This window comes from Desmodus rotundus, chromosome 5 (genome assembly GCF_022682495.2).
Source record: "Desmodus rotundus isolate HL8 chromosome 5, HLdesRot8A.1, whole genome shotgun sequence".
Taxonomy (NCBI): domain Eukaryota; kingdom Metazoa; phylum Chordata; class Mammalia; order Chiroptera; family Phyllostomidae; genus Desmodus; species Desmodus rotundus.
This window is the reverse complement of record NC_071391.1, coordinates 100,041,397-100,063,184: the sequence shown is the minus strand read 5'-3', so window position 1 is coordinate 100,063,184 and position 21,788 is coordinate 100,041,397. Positions and strand designations below refer to the sequence as shown.

The 21,788-nt window shown below is 52.5% G+C and overlaps 1 protein-coding gene across 1 annotated transcript in view; it reads left to right on the top strand.

Moving 5' to 3' along the window:
• FAM178B (family with sequence similarity 178 member B) overlaps positions 1–21,788 on the top strand; it is a 100,788-nt gene that overhangs the window by 66,514 nt on the left and 12,486 nt on the right. Inside the window, exons 13-14 of the mRNA XM_045204780.2 lie at positions 9,718–9,805; positions 17,240–17,365. Coding sequence (XP_045060715.2) covers positions 9,718–9,805; positions 17,240–17,365 — 214 coding nt within the window. The remainder of the gene's footprint in view (positions 1–9,717; positions 9,806–17,239; positions 17,366–21,788) is intronic.

Sequence of the window (21,788 nt, the reverse complement as noted above, 5' to 3'; positions counted from 1 at the left end):
CTCACTCTTCCTAGGCAGGGACCTTGCCTGCTCACTGCTCCCATGTCCCTTGGCTCCTGACTGGTTTTCAAGCCCAGTTCTTCACCTTTCCATGGATTCCAGAGCTCCCCAGCATCCTCCTAGCATAGTCCTTTTCTGTCCAAAGCAGCCAGACCCGACCAATAAGGGGGCTGGCTCATAAAGCAGAAGGCAGGTGGCCCTGAGAGAGGACAGCCTCAAAGTCATCAAGTCTTTGTGCAGTGGGTACCAGGGCGGTGACACTTCCAGGAGTGCCATAGCTTTATCCAAGGCCACCTTGTTTCCTCCAGACCCCACGTTCCTCATGATCTCTCCCCCCATCTCAGGATCCCAGCCGTCCTGGCTCTTCCAGAACCTTCCTTCTGTGGTCATCCCTTCTTATTCTTACACCTTTAGCTTTTATTCACCACTAGCTTTTTCTGCTCTGCAAAGAATTGCACCCATGAGTCCCCTACCTTAGAACATTTCGGTCTCCACCCACCGTTCCCTCCCCCTGCTGCTGCGTCTCCAAACTTCCCTCCCCCTGTTTCCTCTAGCTCCTGTCTGAACCCTGGACACATCCTGGAGTCTGCAGAGCTCAGTGTTGTAGGGAGTTCCTACCTGAGAAGATAGACACTGAGGATGTTCTAGAAGGAGGCAGCCATGCTCTAAAAACCCTCAATATTTCAGAAGTGTTCAAAATTGAGAGGAACAAGAAACAGAGATGAAGTTCATGTCTAGGAGTCAAGGGGCCATGGCTGAACCTGGGAGATAGACAACAAAGGAAAAGTGGTCACGATGAAGCCAGGAGTGTGAGGGGTAGTGGCTGATGAGGACCCAGCTCACTTTTATCAGTATGTGTAAGGAGGTAGTGGGAGTGACTTAAGGAGCCAGAAGTGGAAAAGACACCCCTCATCTGGCACCAGCCACTCATCTCAGCTGCTCTGTTACCAGTGACCTAATGGCTGTTTCTCACGAACAAGCATAGCATCCTCTTCCCTGACTTCACAGGACACTTCTCCTGTTATTCCCTCCACTCTGTGCCCGTCCTCCATCGCCATCACTCATTGCCCTTCCTCCACTGCCCCTTGAGCCTTGCTGTGCCTCAGGATTTTGTCCCAGGCCCTCTTCTCTGACACAGGGCACATTCTCAGGGCGTCTTCTGGGCAGGCACTGTGGCTCTCTGCCCACACTGGCCCACGTGGTGCCCTGTCCACTGGGGAACTCAGGCACCCCATCCCAGCTGCTGGAGTGTTGCTGCCTTGCCAGCCCACTCCAGGAGCTGCCTCTGCGGAAGGCTGTCACCTTCCCCAACGTTGGGCCCCTGCCTTGGGAGCAGCCCAGTGATGGGGGTAGAGTGACCTTACTTCGGGATATCTCTGAAGGACCTCGCCGCCCCAGAGCTCCTTGTAGGGCCAGCTTTGCTGTGACTGCACCACAGCCCGGCTTGCCCCTTGGCCTGCACCTACTTCTTTCACTCCCCATAGAGCACCTGTCTCCTCCTCTCACCCCGTAAATACTCTACATTTTAGAGCCCACTTCCTGGGGAACTCGACCTGAGATCCCCAGCTCATCCACACCATGGCTTCAACCCCAGCTACACGCTGGGCACCCCAAAGCAATGCCTATGGCCAGACTTTTCTGCTCAGCACCAGATCTGTATGGGCAGGTATTTCCAGCTGAGCATGTGTGAAGCAGAAGTCACCACCTTCCAAGGAGGGTCACCCCCTGTCATCCTTGGCCCCTTGGTGGCTTTAGCACCACCCACTACCTGAAGCCTGGGAGTGTGTAGGCACCTTTGTTCCATCAGGTTTCCCATCTCCCACAACACTCATCTCTCCTTGTCACCTTACTGTGGCTGCCACAGTTCCAGCTCTTACTGCCACACCTGGGATTTCTGCCGGAGAACTGGAGCTGTCTCCTTCCAGGCTCTCTCCCGTCTAACCAGTCCCCTTCCGCACACTGTCCAGCAGTGTGCCCTTCCTTCAAACGACATCTGTCCTTGTCACTCCTGTGCTTAAAATCCTTCAGGCTTCTGTCCTCAGGATGAAGTGAAACAGCCCAGTCTCACGCACAAGGGCTTCTGGGCCTCTTCCCCAGTTCTATCTTCTGCCCTCTCCCCACTCCCATTCTCCACAGGCTCCCATGCTCCAGCCATTCCCTAAATCTTTGCAGCCACCAAAACCATGAGGATTTGCCCCTGAGCTTTTGGGCATCTGTTCCCTCTTCTTAGGGAAGCCTCTTCTTCCCCTCTCCCCCTCCCCTTTGTCTGGTAAATGTTTCCTCACCCTCAAACCTAGGCTCAGAGCAAGGCATCTCCTCTTCCCAGAAACTACCTGCCACAGGCCTTGGTTGCTGGTGCCCTTTGCAGACCCCTTGAGCTGGGGCATCTTGAAGGAGGAGTGTGACTTTGCTTTCTGGTCAAAAAGCCTCTTGTGGACAGTGTTAAGGAAACGTGGGCTGAATGATGTAAAACTAGGCTGGCTCATCATCAAAAGGTAGCACTGGCCACCGGACTCTGCCTGGGGGCAGGCCCTGTGGCCACCAGAGTCCTGTGTTCACCAACAGTTTGACCAGGGCCAGCCTAGCATCTCGGGATGAGGCCATTCATGGAACAACGGTCAGATTCACGCATGATGTGAGTACAACTGCCAGCAAATTGAAGATACCAGAAGATCTCAACAGACCATAATGACGGACTGGGTAGAAAAGAGAGACCCAGCTGCACAATTAAGAACAAGATGTAGGAGATGGGATTTGACAGCAAGATATGTGAAAAAGATTTTGGGCTCAATCTGTTAACTGCACAGTATCGTGGGGCCTCTGACGATGAACACCAGCCTCAGCTCTGAGCGCCTCCCCGGCCAGCAATGCTTGGCAAACCCCAAGGCCCTCGGAGGACCCATCCCAGAATGGCAAAAGATAAAAGACTGTGTCCGGAGGACCTCGAGAGGGGTGGCCCAGAAAACAATGCAACTTCCTTCAGTATGTGGATGAATAGAGAGATGTTAGAGAAGGTGACTTTTGAGGTGTTTTCTAAGTCTAAGGTTATAATACCAAAAACAAAGAAAGACATAAGGATGGAGGGAGGGAGGAAGTTGTCTTGTGATTGTCTATATGAACTTCATTTATTACTAAATAATAGTAACGTTTTTAGTGAGTTATAATATGCATACAGGAGAAGACCCATCAGAGGCAACACGCAGTGCACTGTGCAAAGGAGACCATCTGTGTAACCAGCACTACATCCTAGGAGAGATGGTCATTGTCACCTGCCTCAGACCTCTCCCAGGTGTTCCCTCTGCAAAGAAAACCCTTCCCCAACTCCCATCACACAGATCGTTCACGTGAGTTGGAACATGTACCAAAATGGGCTCATACAGAATTCTCTCTGGCACCTCCTGTCCCGGTGAAGTGTCAGCTCTTTGTGGGTTTTGTCCTTGTGGAAGAGGGTAGACCCTTCGTGTTTGTTGCCACACAGTGGCTGATGAGCAGGTCTGTGGCTGTCTGTGCCCTGCGGCCTCTTCCTGTCCCACTGCCTTTCTGTCCCACTCATCTCTTAACCCAGGCCCGGGTCCTTTCTGCCTGGGTACCCCTGCTCACAGGCAGGATGGAAGACTCCAAGAGAAGAACTGAGGGCAGGTGGTTTGAGAGGCAGCAGTGACCTGACTGAAAGCCTGGACTGCCTGGAGAGACAGACGCCCTGAGGCAGGGTGTTGGGCTGCATTTCCACAGGCGAACAGGCCACTGTTGTTGCTTCCTGAGCTGCCCTAGAGACTTAGAAAAGGCAGCTCACGCCTTTGGCCAGATGCCTGATGGTCTTTTAGGGTAGTTCAGCCTTGGTACGGCCTGGTTCCCCTCTGAAGGAGTGAAGACCAGGGGCACCAGAGGGGGCCACCTTGACTTCAGGATTGTCCTGACAGCCTCTGCAGGGTGCCGGCAAAGCTGCCCTTTGCAGGAGATGAAAGGAGACCTAGAGGCTGGGAAGCAGTGTGCCTACATTCTACTTCCCCATCTCTGCTGACTTTAGAAAAATCATTTCCAAATTTCCCAGCACTTGGGGCTTCTGTGAGTACTAATCCAGTGTCCTGGTCTTCTGGAGGCCTGTGGGAGTGGCAGGGGCAGGGCCCAGGCAGAGGCCTGGCCTGTTGTGAGCGAGTGGTAGGGCTGGAGCCTTGCCTTATATGACAGTGGCTGGTATGGCTCCAGTGGCTTTTGCATCCTCCTTTGTCTGCCTGGTTTGAGTTCCGGGGAGGCTTTGCTGGGTAGGGTCGGGCAGCTTTCCGGGAGGAGGAGCCCAGGCCAACCTCAGTAGGGCCTGGCCCCCTGCCTGCCCCCTGCAGTTTGGATGGTGTTTGGGGGGCATCTTTGCTTTTTCACCTCTGTAAAGTGAGTTTTCAGTCTAAAATTAAAAAGCGGTCCTGTCCCCTCTCCCTGTGGGAACTGCGGGTGCAGGGGACTGTGTTTAAAAGGCAGGGCGAGCCATTAGCATCAAAGGCAGTGGGCAGGCAAACAGCGAGGGGGAGTGCCACTCTCAGACGTGGGTTTCTTTTTATCCATTCACACCCTCAGCGCTTTTTCTGGTGCTTTTCTTCATTTCTGGACATCAGTCCTGTCCCGACCCACCCACCTGCCTCTTCCCTTCTAGAGCCACCCTAGTTCTGCTTCCTCTGCCCGCCAGCATCCCCACCCCCAGGTTGGCCCCTCCCAGCCTTCCCACTGTGATAAAGGAGCTCTTCCCAGTCCTGGCTTGGATTACTGACACTCACATGCAGCACTTCTGACTCTGGCTGCAAGTTTGCTCAGAGCAGCAGCTCAGAGGGGTCATTTACCTCCCACTGTGTTCCCAGCCCAGCTGCTGCTGGGGCTCCCAGGAACAGCTGGAGAGCAGGTCTTCACTGACTATGAGGGGGAAGCCATGCAGGGTATGTGATTGGGGCCATGGCCCAGGGAGAAACTGGAGGATGGAGCTGGGGCTGGACAACATCTGACTGTACCCATGGGAGTCTAGTGTGGGGGACCCCAGGAGGAGTGGCTTCTGTTTTCTGTCCCATGGTGCAGTCCAGAAGGGGCTACCTCTCCTCAGGACTCCTAAGGTGGGGTGGGAATGCTGAGGCATTCTGAAGAAAAGATTTAAGGCTAACAGGAGACAGGGTGAGGGAAGTCCCCACGCTGGTTAAGGTCAAGACTTACAGGTCAAGAATAGATGGGATAGCCAGACCCTCCCAAGGTTGCCAGGTAAGACGCAAATATGGCATGGTAGAAATTTATGCTAAAAAATTCTTTCTTTGTTAATCTGTAAGAAATTTCAAATTCAACTGAGCATCCTATATTTTTATGGGCCAAATCTGACCATCCTGTCTCCTCCCTCAGCTGAATTCCTTCTTTAAGTAATAATTTGACTGAACTGTAACACACAAGCAGAACAGAACACAGACCTGAGTGTATGGCTCAGTGGGCTTCCACAAGTCGAACACATGTGGAACGGAACCAGCTCCGGGGTCAAGAAATGAAACGTGCGCAGAACCTGCTCCCCCCAATATGTCATCAGTGTCCCCACCTCCAACAGCTGGTACTTGCCTGTTCTTGTTCATTATGTAAGTGAAATCATACACATCTATTCTTTTGTATCTGGACTCTTTCACACGACACCAAGATAGTCATCCAAGCTGTTGGATGCGCTTGTATGTCCTTTATGGTCATTCTGCGCTGGGTTGAGTGGTATGGATCTGTTTGTCCATTTCAGTGGTATCGCACTTCTGTCTTTCCTATTTCTGGAGTAAGTACCTAGGAGGAGGACTGCTAGGTCAGGAGGTAGGCATGTGGACAGCTTCAGTACATCTTCCAAACAGTTTACTGAGTGGAGGCACCAATTTACTTTCCTACCAACTGTGCAAGCCCCTCCCCCCTCCCGGGGCTGGGCCTTCCCCTCCTTTTTATGTTCGTCCTGGTATGTAGTGGTACTGCCTGTTGCTGCCTTTTTTTCTTTGTTTAATCAAGAGCCTCTTGCTTTGTTGATTCCTTTGACTTTCTTGACCAAGTGCTGTTGAAGAAAATAAATGAAGCCACTGGTTCAGATGCCAGCCTGCCCAGCCCCCCTCAGTCCCCAGCACCATGGGGGTCCTGAGCAACCTCAGGCTCTGGGGTGGAGGGTGCAGGGGACCCTTCAGCACCAGCTCCCTAATTACTTCTCTCAGGAAACATCATTTCCGAGTGCTGCCCGCAGCTTGCTGTTCCCACATCCCCTCCCTCCTTCAGTTCTCGAGGTGTCGGTCCGGTCCACTCTGTGGGATCCTTCCACAGTGTTGTCCCCTGGGTGGTTCTCCAAGGAGCCAGTTCCAGCCCAATAGTTTCCTCCAGCTTTAGGACCTCTCCTTTGCCTCCCCTGATGGTGGCTTTCCACAGAAATTAGGGACTCAGCCACATCAAAGTGCATTCTAGGTGCTCATCTCTGCCGCCTATAGGGGAGCAACGTGTATGGGGGTGCAAGGAGATGTAACCTCATGGTGGAGGCTGTAGCGGGGGTAGTGTGGGCAAGGAGGGTGGGGCCTGAACCCTTCTTCCCATCATCTCTCTCCGGTCTCTGGTCTCCACTTCCTTCCTCTTCTCTTTTGCTCACTCCAGCCCTCAATAACCCTGAAAATCAGAGCCTCAAACATTAGCATCTTAAATTCACATTAGAAGTCTTCACACCTGACTTCTGGCCAAGATGGAGGTGTAGGTAGACACACTGTGCACAACCAAAAGAAGGACAACAACAATTTAAAAACAACAACCAGAACTGACAGAAAATCGAACTGCATGGAAGTCCAAGAACCAAGGAGATAAAGAAGAAACATTCATCCAGGAAGGTAGGAGGGGCAGAGACGGGCAGCCAGGTGGAGAGGACTCGCAGCAAGGCGGCAGCTGGCAGACCCAGAGAGGTGGCGGATTGTGGAGTGGGGTGGGCAAGGCTGCAGCTGACTGGCAAGGCAGCAGCTGGTGGACCAGGTGACAGACCACACAACCCAGGGCTCCAGCACGGGGAAATAAAGCCTCAAACCACTGATTGAAAACACCTGTGGGGGTTGAGGTGGCAGTGGGAGAAACTCCCAGCCTCACAGGAGAGTTTGTTGGAGAGACCCACAGAGTCCTAGAACGTACACAAACCCACCCACTCGGAAAGCAGCACCAGAAGGGAACAATTTGATTGTGGGTAGTGGTGGGAGTGACTGAAAACCAGCAGAGAGTGGAGCAGGCGCCATTGCTTCCTATCGGACCCCCCCCACACACAACAGCATCACAGAGCAGCGACAAGCATTACCCCTTCCCATTGAACACCTAAGGTTCCACCCGTTTACATAACAGGCACGCCAAGACAAAAAAAAAATGACCCAAATGAAAGAACAGATCAAAGTTCCAGAAAAAATACAACTAAGTGACGAAGAGATAGCCAACCTATCAGATGCACAGTTCAAAACACTAGTAATCAGGAAGCTCACAGAATTGGTTGAACTGGGTCACAAATTAGATGAAAAAAATGAAGGCCATGCTAAGAGAAACAAAGGAAAATGTACAGGGAACCAATAGTGATGGAAGGAAACTGGAAGTCAAGCCAATGATGTGGACCAGAAGGAAGAAAGAAACATCCAACCAGAAAAGAATGAAGAAACAAGAATTCAAAAAAACAAGGAGAGGCTTAGGAACCTCCAGGACATCTTTAAATGTTCCAACATCTGAATTATAGGAGTACCAGAAGGAGAAGAGGAAAAACAAAAAATTGAAAACTTATTTGAACAAATAATGAAGGAGAACTTCCCTAATCTGGCAAAGGAAATAGACTTCCAGGAAGTCCAGGAAGCTCAGAGAGTCCCAAAGAAGCTGGACCCAAGGAGGAACACACCAAGCCACATCATAATTACATTAGCCAAGATGAAACAGAAGGAGAGAATCTTAGAGGCAGCAAGAGCAAAGGACACAGTTACCAAAAAGGAGTTCCCATAAGACTGTCAGCTGATTTCTCCAAAGAGACCTTACAGGCAAGAAGGGGCTGGAAAGAAGTATTCCAAGTCATGAAAGGCAAGGACCTACATCCAAGATTGCTCTATCCAGCAAGCTATCATTTAGAATGGAAGGGCAGATAAAGTGCTTCCCAGATAAGGTCAAGTTAAAGGAGTTCATTATCACCAAGCCCTTATTATATGAAATGTTAAAGGGATTTATCTAAGAAAAAGAAGATCAAAAATAGGAACAGTAAAATGACAGCAAACTCACAGTTATTAACAACCACACCTAAAACAAAAACAAAAGCAAACTAAGCAAACAACTAGAACAGGAACAGAACCAGAGAAATGGAGATCACATGGAGGGTTATCAACAGGGGAGTGGGAGGGGGAGAGAGGGAGGAAAGGTACAGAGAATAAATAGCATAAATGATAGGTGGAAATTGGACAGGGGGAGGGTAAGAATAGCATAGGAAATGTAGAAGCCAAAGAACTTATATGTATGACCCATGGACATGAACTATAGGGGGGGAATGTGGGAGGGAGGGGGTGTGCAGGATGGAGTGGAGTGAAGGGGGGTAAATGGGACAATTGTAATAGTATAATCAATAAAATATATTTAAAAAAAGAAGAAGAAGAAGTCTTCACACCTGAAGAGAGGAAATACCAGCCCCATCATGAATGAGTCATGACTGGTGCTAGACTCGGAAGCCCAGCTCAAACTGACTCAAGCAAAAGCAATTTATTGACTCACACCACCAACCAACTGACCTACCAATGGAATGGCCTGGAGCTGGAGGTCTCAGGCAGGGTGGGCCCTGGGTGCTATTGGAGCTCTCTCTCCATCCAGTCTGCTTCGTCCTTCAGGCTCTCCCACAGGGAGGCAGGATGGCCACCAGCAGCTGTAGGACCCACCTCCTGCCAAAGTAGTGGCCCTGCTGATAGTTCCAGCCACGACTCCCCAGGCCGCCAATCAGCTCTTTACTCCCAGGGCCTGTGCTGGACCAGGCCTGGCTCTTGTGCCCACCTGGAGAGCTTGGGTTTGGGCCAGATGGGGGCGGGGTTCTCCGAAAGAAAGTCACTGGATGCTAAGTGAAAAACAACAACAAAGTTAGGCCTCCGCTGCTCCAGGTGACCCACTTTACCCTGTGTGGGCTGAAAGGTTCTAAGTACAAAAGAAGGAAAAAGTAAAGGTCCTTGTAAAGGGGTTGATGTTTCCTATCTCTGTGTACCCACAGGTAAGTCTAAGGATAGAGAGAGAAAAACAGGCTGAGAAGACATAACACTACAATGCTGGCCTCTAAAATTAGTCACTTTAATTTTTATTTTTGCTTGTTTTTTAGCTTTCCCATTATGCATGTTCAGTTCCTTCTAAAACAAACGTGGCCTTGGCCAGGTAGCCCATTTGGTTAAAGTGTTGTCCCAACATGCCAAGGTTGCGGGTTCAATCCCCAGTCAGGGTACATACAACCAATGAAGTATCAACCAATGAATGAATAAATAGTGGAACAACAAATTGATATTTCTCCCTCTCTCACTTTAAAATCAATAAAATAAAAATAATTTTAAAAATAAAATAAAATAAATGCTGTAAAGCAGAAGAGAAAGCCCAAGTACTTCAGACAGAGTGACTCTCCCTTGTTTATCTCTCTTTCGGTGGGTGTCTGACCCCACGTGGATGTCAACACCCTTCCTCTTCAAATGTCACGCCCTCAGTACTCCCTCCCTTGTCTCACAGGCAGCTTCGAAGCCAGCTTAGCCTCGTGGTCATTGCCCGGCTGCTGGACCAGCAGGAGACACTCTCTCTCTGGGAGGAGAAGGCCCGGGTGAGTTTGGGTTACCATCAGCGGTGTCTGTTGGGGCCTGGGAACCCCGTGGGCAAGGGAACAGCTCTCCCCATGGCCTGCTCATCGTCCCCCATGCTTTCCCCAAAGGTTAAAAGCCTCAGGCCAGGAGACCCAAGCTGAGTTTGAATTTCTCACTCATATTCGTACACTGGACAATTACTTTTTTTATAAGCCTGCTGTGTGTGTGCTAGGCTCTGAGGACAGAGTGGGGAGCAGGGAACATATTATTATTACTTTTTTTTAATTGTGGTAAAATATATCTAACTAAACTTTACCATTTTAACTGTTTCTTTTAACCACGTTAATCATTTGAAGTGTAGAGTTCTAAGCAGTTTGAAGTGTCCAGGTCCATGGCCTTAAGCACATTCACAGTGTTGAGTGACCGCCCCCTCCGTCTGGCTCTGGAACTTTCCCATCTCCCCAAACCGAAACCGGATCGTGAAACACACTCCCCATCCCCTCATTCTGCAGCCCCTGGTTAGATCACTTTGTGTGGGCGGAAAACAAACACTATTCCATTGGAACTGCTCCCTTTCATTGTCCCTCTGTCCCAGTGTTAGGCATTCTTGGGTCGGTGAGGAGGTAGTTTATCTTTTCCCCCATTCCTCTGTTCTCCATAAAGCTATGACTTCAACCTCCTTGCAGCTCAAAGAACACCCCTTCGGGGACCAGGGGCAGTGGCCTCAGGACGTGTGTGGGGGGCGGGGGCGGGGCTGGGAGTGGTGTCACCTCCCAAGAATCTCCCTGCAATCCCGGAACAAGTGCTGGATATGGCGGAGCCCTCCAGCTCAGTCACTCACTCCAGCAAGGTAGGCCTGCCGAAAGCCTGTGTGCCTCTGGTCATTAAAAGTGTACTGGTCAAGCCTGTGTAACCCCTTGCCCAGAGAGAATGTTCCAGCACATTCTGGAGCAGGGTGGACAACATGGCTGAGTCTGACGTCACAGGGAGGCAGCTCAGAAGGGTGACCAGTTGGGTTGGCTTATCAGAGCAAGCCTGGCCTGGCTTTGCCCAGGCTATCCCCTTTGCCTTAAATGCCTTTCCCCTAGGGCTTAGCATGGCTGGAGCTTCTTGTAATTCCCATTCCAGCTTAAGTGTCACCTGCTCCAGGAGGTCTTTCCTGAACACCCAACCCAAAGTCCCCTGCCACTGTCACCCAGTTTTTAAATCGTCTGTGGTGTTCACCTCCTGATATTTTCTTATTTGTTTGTTCAGGTCTGTGTACGTGTGTACATAGTACACACACACTTATGCACATGCACACCAGCAGCTCCTGGAGGCCAGGGACCAAAAGGCATTTGCTTGCTGCTGCCCGTTGGCGCCCAGCACAGTGCTGGGCACACCCAGGAACTCTGTGGGTACTCACTTGTGGAAGTGAGTTTCTGAGAGATGTGCAAGGTCCCAGGCCGAGACCTTGGGAGGGGTGGGTGAGGGAGTGGCCTGCACAGGGGTAACTTCACAGAAGTGACAGCCTGAGGAGAGGACATCTCTGTGAAGAAGGACAGTGCTGTGGGGGTTGCCACATGGTTAGGGGCAGGCAGGGGTGCAGAGAGGAGGGAGTGGGGGACAAGCCAAGTGGTCCCAGAGGACTCCGAAGGGCCACCTGGCAGAGAGGCACTGGTGTTCACTGGGGTTGGGGCATCATGGAGCCCCAGGAGAACAGAGCTCAGTGTCAGCAGAGTACAGCGAGGGGCCAGAGTGCCAAGATCAGGGAAGGAAGGACCAGCTGCAGGTGGTGGGTGGTGAGCAGGGGTAGCCACCCACCAGCAGCTGGCAGTGACTGGAAAGACAGTAGGTGACTCCAACGTCAGGGTCAGTTCAAGGTTCGGGGTTTTGTTTAGCTTTGTTTTTATTGACCAGAGCCCATGCCCAGGACAGTGAGGGGGGAGTGTGATGGGAGGCCTGCAGACTCTGTACCAAGTGACGCCTTCAGAGAAGAGGGTGTGAGCAAGGCAGGCTGCGGCAATGGCTCCTAGAGGTGTCCTGCACCAAGCCTGGAAGGCTGAGTCAGTGCTCGTGCTGGGGAGGAGAGTCTACAGGCAGGCAGGACAGCTGTACAGAGCTGTGTCAGACTCCTGGTGGCTCCAGGGAAGGAAGGACCAGCTCGGGCCTGCCCACGGCCTTCCCCTTCCGTGTGTTTTCCCCAGCTGTGCTCACCACCAGCCCCGGGCTGCTGCACAGCCTCCTCCAGGTCTCCTGCTGCAGGCACTCCCCTGTCCAGTCTGGCTTGTCAGACAGATCCCCATGAAATACACCTTCAAAGAGCACCTCAGCCCCACAGCTGCCTATGTTCAGCCCACACGCCTTCTCCCAACTTTGTCCCTGTACCGCCTGCCAGTGCCGTCCGTCTCCCCCTCCACAGGCCAGCTCCGTGCCTCTGCACACAGTGCTGTGTACTGACACTTCTTCCTTTTCACCCATCACTCCCAACTGAATAGTGGTGGCTAACACGCCGGCTGGCACTGGCGGTGTCCCAGGGGCCATCTCAAAGCTCACCTCTTTCTCACAGCAGCCCCAGGTGGTAAGAACTCTGTTTATCATCCATCTTTTACAGATGGGGAAACCAAGATAGGTGTGGTTAGGGAGACTCTCGGGATCACACAGCAGCAAAGCCATGGGTCGAGTATTCAAGCCCAGAGGTCCTGGCTCCAGAGTCCTGCCCTTGACCCTGCAGCAAGCCATCTGCACTCCCCTAGCCACTCCCTTGGCTCTCACTATGGTGGCAGCCTGGCCCACAACTGTGGCTTCATGCTGCAGGTGCCCTGCTGGTCCCTTGAGCTTTAGTCCTGGATGCAGATAGGCCAGGGCCACCCCTTCCTCATTCTTCATCAGTGTACAAGAGCTTGATAAACCTTTTGACTGATTCACTAGGAAGGGGAATTGCAGCAGCTGCAAACTGACTCCATGGGAGGAGAGGATCTAGGGTGAATGCTGGGCAGAGAATCGTCAGGGCACTGCTGGGCAGAAGTCCCTGATGCCTGCATTGCTTGGCTCTCCACTCAGGCTGCAGTCTGCGTCCCTGGGAGCAGGAACAGGAGCAGGGGCTGGACGTGGAATCTGAGGATCAGGACTCCTGTAGGTGGTCAGGACACAACAACACCACGGCTTGCATTTTCCAGGAGAGTCTCAGGGTCACACTGCCTCCAGTGGTTCCTGTGACTCCCAGGACTAACCCAGGAACAGCAGAGTTGTGGCCTCAGGCATTAGTATGCTCCAGACACTTCTCAGGTCACTAAAGATACAGTCCTGAGCAGAACTCAGTCCCTCCCTCAAGAAACTCATGGTCGGGGGAGGCGGACACAGGGGCTGAGGAAGACGTAAATATTTGGCCTGCCAGGTGCAATGGAGAAAAATAAAGCCAGATAAAGAGAAGAGGGAGTGTTGGGAGGACGCTATTTTATTGGGGTGAACAGGGACATCGAGCCCAGACCTGAAGGAGTCATGCAGGTTTCTGGGGGAAGAGGCAAGAGCAAGCACAAAGGCCCTGGGGCAGGCAAAGTTCTCTTAGGTTGGAGAAAAAAACAGAGGCCAGTGCAGCTGGAGCAGAAGGCTCAGGGCGGAGCAGGAGTGGAAGTCGGAAAGGAAAGTGGGAACTTGATCCTCCAGCACCTCCAGACCATGGTGGGGGCTTTGACTTTCATGCCAAAGTGGAAATCCATTGGAAGGTTTTAAAAGGAAAAACAAAACTGGTTTATAAAATTTTTACAATATACTCTGGCTGCTGTATTGAGAATAGACTATTGGGGGTGGGGAGGAAGGAGGCGATGGCAGTAACCACGGTAAGAGATAATGGCAGTTTGGCCAGGGAAGAGGGTGGCACAGGTGGCAAGAAGTGGGCTGAGTCTAGGCGTATTTCCCGAGGACAGCCACTGGGACCCGGGATGTGAGAGAAGGGAGGCAAGCAGGGCTCCAAGACCTGCGCATCTGGCGGGGTGGAGAGGCACTTGACTGAGCCAGGCAGGGCACAGGTGGAACAGGTTTGGAGGGAAGTCAGAGTTTGTTTCTTGTCTCAGGCCACCTCTTGCCACACAGCAAGCCTCTTTTGTCCGGCCATGTCTTCCAGTTTGGAGTCTGGAAAACCTGGGCTTCAGAGGGCTGACGGGGGATCGGGTTTGCACAGCTGCAGCCCTGCCCTGCTGTTCATGAGTATGAATACGGGTTAAACATATACCATGTGCCAGGCACTGTACTAAGCTCTGGGGCCACTGCAATGAATGAACCTGCCCTCCCGGGGCTTGCATTCTAGTGAGGGAAAGGGGAACAGATGATAATAAACAAGTAGGTTACACAGCCTGTTTGAAGGTGATAAACGCCACGGGAATACAAGTAGTGCAGAGTAGTGGATTGGCAAGTGGAGTGATATGGGCTGGAAGACTGAGGGGAGCTGGGGAGCTGGGTGAGCCTCATCAAGCAGGTGGTCTTGGAGCTGGGGCTGGAAGAAGGGGAGGCACGGTTGTGCAGTGTCTGGTCAGAGCGACTGCTCCGGGTACAGGCTCCCGGAAGCAACAGGGGCCACTGGGTCATCAAGCATGTAAGACCCTGGCCTTCTCCTTGGGGCGAGTGGGAGAGCAGTCGGGGTTGAGCTCGAGAAGACAGGCTATGTAGACAGTGCCCGCGCTGGGACTGGCCTGTGTTCTCTTGCTGGGCAGACTGTTGCCTTCTGGGGTGATCATTTGCTTCTGGCCTAGAGGTGTCTGCCCTCAAGGGCAAAGTGTTTACGGAGCCGGCTCCCAGAAATGGGGGCAAGGTGGGGAGATGTTCTGGTCAGGCCCAGGCCCAGAGAGGACCCACGGGGCCCAAACAAGCCGTTATCCTGGAGAGAGAGGCAATGGCTGAGCTGGGACCAAAAGAGAATAAACAATCAGAAGGGGGAGGCTCGCTGCACTGAGCAGAGTGGAGCTCTCTTCAGAGAGTGAGAGGGAAAACTCGAGGAGCGCTGTGTGCTCCTTTGCCCCGCCCCACCCAAGGCTCCCTGCCAGGGAGGGTCCAGCTGAGGCGAGGCTGCCTGCCCCAGGGCTGCTCTGGGAGCACTGGCTGCAGTTGTGAGCCCTGAGCAGGCAGGGCTGTTTTGAAAACTATCCCCAGACTTGCAAGGACTGAGCAAGGCGGTATACTTGGTTTTGGTGAAGCTCCAGATGGTGCCTCTCTTCGCAGAGAACCTTCCCTCTTTCTCCCTGCCGCCTCCTCTCCCCTTCTGACAGGATCAGACACTAAGCCAGAAAACCCTGGCTCCCTTCCAGGAGTCAGGCCTGACTCCTAGCACTCAGCCCAGCTGCTCTTTTGGGCTGTCTAAGCCCGCAGCCGCTGAGGAGCTGAGCAGGTGTCTGGGGGTGAGTCAGAGCGAAGAAGCCAGGTGTGCTGGGCAGGGCTGGGCTCAAGCAGGGAGCTGGGCTCTGGGGCTAGAGACCTTGCCCTTTTGTCCACCCTGCATCTGCTTCTGAAGAGATGATGCCTCTGCGAACTCCCCTGACTCTACTCCCTCGTACTACACCACCACCCCTCCCTAGGGCCGCACATCGCCTCAGAGGGGCCAGGAGCTTGGATCCTGCCTGCCTGCCCCGCCACAGATTAGCTTCGGGGCAACTGGATGGGCTTTGCTGGAGTTTGGTTGAGGCTGCCCAAACCAGGTGTAGGGGCTAGGCAGGAAGAATTGCTTGCTTCAGACACCTGGACTTACTCGGACCACAGTCCAGAGAGTGGGAAACACTGGCCCATTTGTTCAGAGAGGATGAGCAGTTTAAATGGGGGTGGTGGGTAGCTAGCAGATTAAGTGACATTTCAGTCAAATGCAAGGTGCAGACCTTGTGGGGGAATCCCCATTCCAACAAAGCAACTATAGAAGGATCTATTTGAGACCATCCCAGAAAACTGAGTACAGTTGTTAGATCATATGAGGAATTAATTCTTGGTAACTTTATTGGGCAAGAGAATGGTATTGTGATTATGGGGGGAGGGGGGATCCTTATCCTTTACTGTTAGAAGCTCTTTATGGGTAAAATGATACAACCTTTGAATTTGCTTTAAATTTCTCTGGAAGGAAAACGGGGGAGTGGAAGGGTGAAACAGGGCAGGCAGTGTTGAGGCAGGATAGTAAGTAGCTAGGAAAATTCCTTGGCAAGTGGAATAGGGAAAGACAGATAGCTGGGCACAATAGCCAGGGGCAGACGGTCACTTGGGCAGGAGGGCCGAGTGCCTGGCAGGGGGCAAAACTGGGTAAACTAGGACCTTGCCCCCAGGGTAACCTCTTCTCCCCCAGTCTTTCCTCCCTGGAGATAACACCTAGGCCTCAGTTGTGTTTCAGCTCCAGGCCCAGAAAAGCAGCAAAACCAGGTGGGTGATGCCATCAGCTACAGACCCCTTCCCCTGTCACTGACCAATCAGAGGGGACCATGACCCTGAAAGGGCCCACCTGGAGAAATGATGAATATTCTACTGAAACCCTCCCCTGAAGCCTCCCCCAATATTCCCCGCCTTGAAGAAAGCGATAAAAGTCTCAAGGCAAAGACCCAGCCTGCCCTCTCCGTCTGGGGAGCAGCCCTAGCTGTTTTCTTTCGATTCTTCCCCCACTTCTTTCTTCATAAGCACTTGTCTCCTAAACTCTAAGGCAATGGGCAGCTGGCAGCTTGTCCCAGGCTAACACTCTGAACCTGTCCTCAAAGCCCCCTTTTCTCTGACTTCCCGGTGAGCTAAGGCAGCCCAGCCTGGGTTCTCCTATTGCTTCCTCTATGCTAAGTCCTTCCTTGTTTCATTGTCCCCAGCTTCAATGAATGTACCCTCATAGTCACCTGGATTCATGTGAAATCTTTCCTACATGAAGTCAAGAACTCACACACAGCAGCTGACCTTAGCAGACCCACCCACTCAGGGCCAGGCTGGTCGGTCATTGTTCCTAGTGAAAGGTGTGTGTGTAGGGTCATACACAATCTCTCTTCTTTCCTGAACCTGTGCCCAGGCCCTACACGAATAAGTTAAATGGAAAGAAAGGGATGCAAGAGAGTGGTCCCCAGAGTGAGCAACAGCTCAGGGTGCACAGGGTCTTCCTGGTATCAGAGGAGACCCTCTCTGCTGGTCTTCGTTCTTCTCAACCATGAGTGTGCTTACCCTAGGCAAATGGATTCCACCTCCAGCCCACAGAGCTCTTCCTAGTTCACTCCTTTAAGGGAGCACTCGCCCTATACCGGGTCCCATGTGACTGTGTGACCTTCTTGGGAAGAAGGTGTGCGCTTATCTCCATTCTACTCATAAGACCCAACTTCCAAGCGAGAGGTGGATCCAGGCTCCAGAAGCTAGATGCCTGGCTCCAGGGCCTGCACTCTAAGCCACCAGTCAGCCAAGACTGCTGGGCTTGGTCCCTGCAGTGCCCAAGCACTCAGCCGCCACCCTTTGGGAGTAATGGCCTCTCTTCTTCTCCTCAGCTGGTAGAGCTCAGCCGGCTCCTGAGCCTCATGAGGCCATCATCCCTTGGGCCGTACCTGGACTCTGAGACCTTGCCACCCTGCCAGGAACAACAGCCAAAGGCCAGTGCTGAGCTAGACCATAAGGTGAGCACCCTGTGCCAGCCTGCCTCTAACCACTGTTGCACCAGGGAAGCAGGTAAGGCAAAGCTGTTCACCCTTCACTCCTGCGGGCCCTGAGGGAAAAGAGACCAGCAAGCTGCCTCCCTCTAGTGAGCAGGTAGTCAAGGTGTGGGCGCAGCCTGTGATTGATTAGTGCCCTTGCCAGGCCCCACGCTGTGGGGCGCTGTGTGCACAGGCATCAGGCCAAATGTCCGCTTGGCCCTGCTCTGGATTCTGCTGCACACTACGCACCCTGGCATGGCTGTGCTGGCCATGGGTGCTCCAGTAGTCTTACCACACTGTTTAGAGAGGATGCAGGAGCAGAAATGCTGATGAGGGGGGTGTAGTGAAAAGGGACATGAAGTTCGAAGCCAGGGAAATGTCCAGCTGTGAAAAGCACCCTGTTCTCCCAGGGTAGCACTAGGTCCAACACCCCTGTCCTTCCTCAGCATAGTCATCACTGAGCCTAAGTCCTTGGCCTTCTCCAGTTCTTCCTCACTGACTTCCCAGATGCTGCCCTGGTTCCCTGAGAGCCATGCTTTTGCAGGAGTCAGGGCAGTGAGGTCCCCCAGAGCTAGCAGGTGTGGGGTTTGGAATGGTGAGGCTGTGGCCCCTGGCATGAATGCCAAGCAGGGGTAGGTGTAGGGGCTTCAGATTTGGACTCCCAAACCTGGCTTCCTGGGGAAGGGGGGTGGTTCTCAGTGAGCATGCTAGCCCTGGGGACTCAGGGTAAGGAACACAGATAAGCATCTTCCCAATTTAGGAAGGTGGTAATTCCAGAAGCTCACTTGAAGGTTGTGTATTAAGAATTCAGAAGTCTAAACTTTGGGCATCATCCCTGCAAATCAGATAAATGAATTAATTACTTAATGAATACAAATGGACCATTAAGAAGATATGAGAACCCCCAGGTGCACCCTCTCTTCTGAAAAGTGTAGGAAGGTTGTCTTTCAGCTTTGCCTGCCATTCCTGCCATCGTCACCAGGCTGCTGCATCCCCTGGGTGTGTGAGCGTCCATGTGTCCCTTTCTCCTGTACCAACTATTTCCTGAAAACTGGGGCTGGTTATGGAGGCTGAGTGGGGTGTGGCGAGGGCAGCCCTGGGAGTGGTCTGTCTGAGCGGGGCACTGGTTAGAGGCCCAGGCCTGGGCTGGGGGAGGAAGAAGGGGAGTGGTGAGAGGTAAAGCAGGGGCTGTGCCTTGTTCATGGTGTGTGGTAAGTGTGACTTCCAGGTGCCTTGGGGCCACTCCTGTGATGGTGTCCTTTATTTTGAGGACTGTTCTCACACACATAAAGGAGGTTATAAAGTGTCCCCCTGGTTAGGGGCCATATTGGAAATGACCAGTTTGGCCTGGAAACGTAGAGGAGTTGGTGTGTCTTGGCACCCTACACTAGGGCATAAGTCTAGAGTGGGCTGGTCCAGGGCAGTGGAAGAGGCACAGGAGGTTCTCAGATGCCTGTGCTGTAGCAGGAGCCCACCTGGGGGTGGCCCTGGCCTGAGAGGGAGGTGGCCCAGAGCAGAGGAGGGAAGGGAGCAGGCCAGGCTGGTGGGAGGCACTGTGGAAGACACAGAAATGTGAAGTGTTCGTCCCCCCAGGCTGGGTTCTGTTCTGACCTGGAGGGGCTAGGTGGGGCAAGTGACTGGGCTGGGCAGGTAGGTGACTGGCTCCACAGCCCAGCCCTACCCCCACCATGGCGACTGACTCCTCATTAGGCCCAGCACGTTTCATCTTCAAAGATGATCAGGCTACTCACCAGCCAAAAAGAGTGGAGGCATCCTCCACCCTGTTTTACAGGGAGTGGTGGTCTGGGCCGGCTGAGCCTTTTATCCTCAGAGCTCAAAGGCTTGGCCATCTTTCTCCTGAGGTACAACAGGGAAACTAAGGCCAGAGTGAGGTTGGCCACAGGCGACCAGCCTGGAGGAAATGGGATGGGCCCTTTCCCAGCCCTTGGACCCCTTCCCTCAGACCCTGCTCACTCCTGTCTGGAAGATTTCCTGCCCTAGAGAGACTGCTGTGCATTGCAGCCCTCCTCCCGCCCTGCAGATAAACGCTTCTGCCAGGCTCCACTCCCTGGATTCTCCACCTCCTCCCTTTGCCTGGGGCCTTGGCCCAGTCTCCTCTCTCCCCAGTGACAGCTGCCAGCCTTTCCCCAGACTGGGAGAGCTGTTCTCTGCTGCCCAGGGCATGACTTTCTGTCCTCACTGATCTCAGGGCTTTGCAGTTGTCCCTTTATTTGTCATGTCCCTAGGTTGACTGTGGGCACAGCCAGCGTCTCCCAGCATCGTATGGTATGTTTGGCACTAGATGCGTGAATGAATGAATGAAGCAACTTTAATTCCTCTTCCTCTCTCGACCGACTGTCTTCTCCCTCAACTCCCGATTCTGGCCTCTGGAAACCTTCCTCTGCTTACCCTCTGACCAGCCTCTGCACGTCAGCCCGGTTGTGTCTAAAGCCCTTGTATCATTAGCGCTGCAAGGGTTTATAGCCTGGGCTTCTGTGAGGTGTGTGACTTCACAAGTGTCACCTGCTTATGGAAAACCAATCAGAAAACACTGTGTGTAATTATAAGCTAGTGAAGTCCTGCCTGGGAAAGCTAACCACCGAGTGCCACAAAGGAGAGAACCTGCCCCTAGCACAGCCCTTCAGTGGCAGGGAGGGGTAGGTGAGGAGGGAAGACTGGCTGGCCTGAGCTGGCTCTTTGTATCCCAGCAGATCCCCACAGAGCTTGTGGAATATCGGAATCCTGCTTCTTAATGGGGTGACTAGAATACCTACAGCATTTTCAAGTGCTTTTGGATAAAGAAATGGTTGCCCAGCCCCTTGCTGGTGTGTGGGTCAGATTATTTCGAACAAAAAACAATTAAAGCCCAATAATCTCGGGAAGAGTTTGCTACCTTCCCCTTTCCTGCCTAGAGAGAGGTTCAGATAGAAAAATCTGCTTCAGACAGGGAGCCTTGGCACATATGAATGAAGTGTGGCAGACAAGCAGAATCCAAGCAAACATCTGTTTCCTAGGTCCCCTTCTGTGTCCCGCTGTTTGTGGGTGGCCAGGTAGGAATGTATTTACAAAATGTTTGATCTTTTTCAATGACCTGTGAATTGCCTACCTCCCCTTCCTTAGTCCAAAATGACATATATACCTTAATTCACCTCACTATCTTTGTAATTTTTAAAAATGTTTGTTTATTTTTATTCACTGATTTTAGAGGTAGGGGGAGAAGAGAGAAACAAGCTGCCGTTCTACCCATTTATACATCTATTGGTTGCCTCCTGTATGTGCCCTGACCAGGAATCGACCCTGCAACCTTGGCATATCAGGACAATGCTCCACCCAACTGAGCTCCCTGGCCAGGGCCTGTCTTTGTAATTTGTATGTTTATGTGAATTCCGGGTACCCAAGTATTAAGATTTGATTTTCTCCTCTTATCTGCTGTGCATCTTCAAATTCTTCAACCAGCCACAAGAACTAAAGGGAGAAAGAGGAAGTTTTCGTGGCCCCCACAGCGGCTGTCGTTGGCCCTGTGCTGACCTGGTTGGAGAGGAGCTCTCCCAGCAGAGAGCAGAGAGAGGTCAGAGTGACGTCTGGGGTCTGGGAGAGGGGAGAAGATGACTTACCGTAGGAGTATACTCAGAGTTGGTCTCCAGGTGCTCCCTTCTGGCCCACAGATATCAATTCTACAAGAGACGGGGCCTTCTGGGCCTCCAGACCAGCCCCATGCGTACAAACATCACGTGCCTGGACTCCAGTTGCCACTGTCTCCTGGAAGCTGTCAGGAGCATGTGTTTCACAATGTAATCTTTCCTGTGAGCCAGGCTTTGGTCCCCGCTCAGGTCGTCTGATTCAGGCCTGAAGAACCGAAAGCCTCAAGTGGCGTATATATATATGACCACCAGTCCTACAGGTAGCCCCAGCTGGCGGCACTGAGAGATAATAGGAAGCCAACACAGGTGACTGTGCTGTTCACTTGGCTCTTACTAATGCAGATCCAATCCAAATCACTACTAACCTAACAATAGCAATAATCACTCAGATGCAATCAGTAATAACATCACACGAGAGAATTGAGGGATCACAAAACTCAGCCCCAGAGTCTCAGTCTGTGGGTCCAGCAGACAGCACAGTAGGCTGGGGAGCTGTCAACATCTTATGAGGCAGGATTTCCGGAGCCAGGTTGGCCACTGGGCAAACCAAGTTCTCAGTCCCGCAGGGCAGAGCCTCCGACAGCGGCACATCAGTCAGATCAGCGTGGCATGGAGCAGCGCCTTGGTGTGTGGAGATGTGCTGTCTCCGTGGTGGCTCTGAAGTCCACCTCAGTTATTCCCTCCAGGGTCGTGTACTCTACCCCTCTGGGCCTCGTAATAAGCATCTTGGGACCCTTGATAAGTGGTCTGGGAATTCCAGGTGG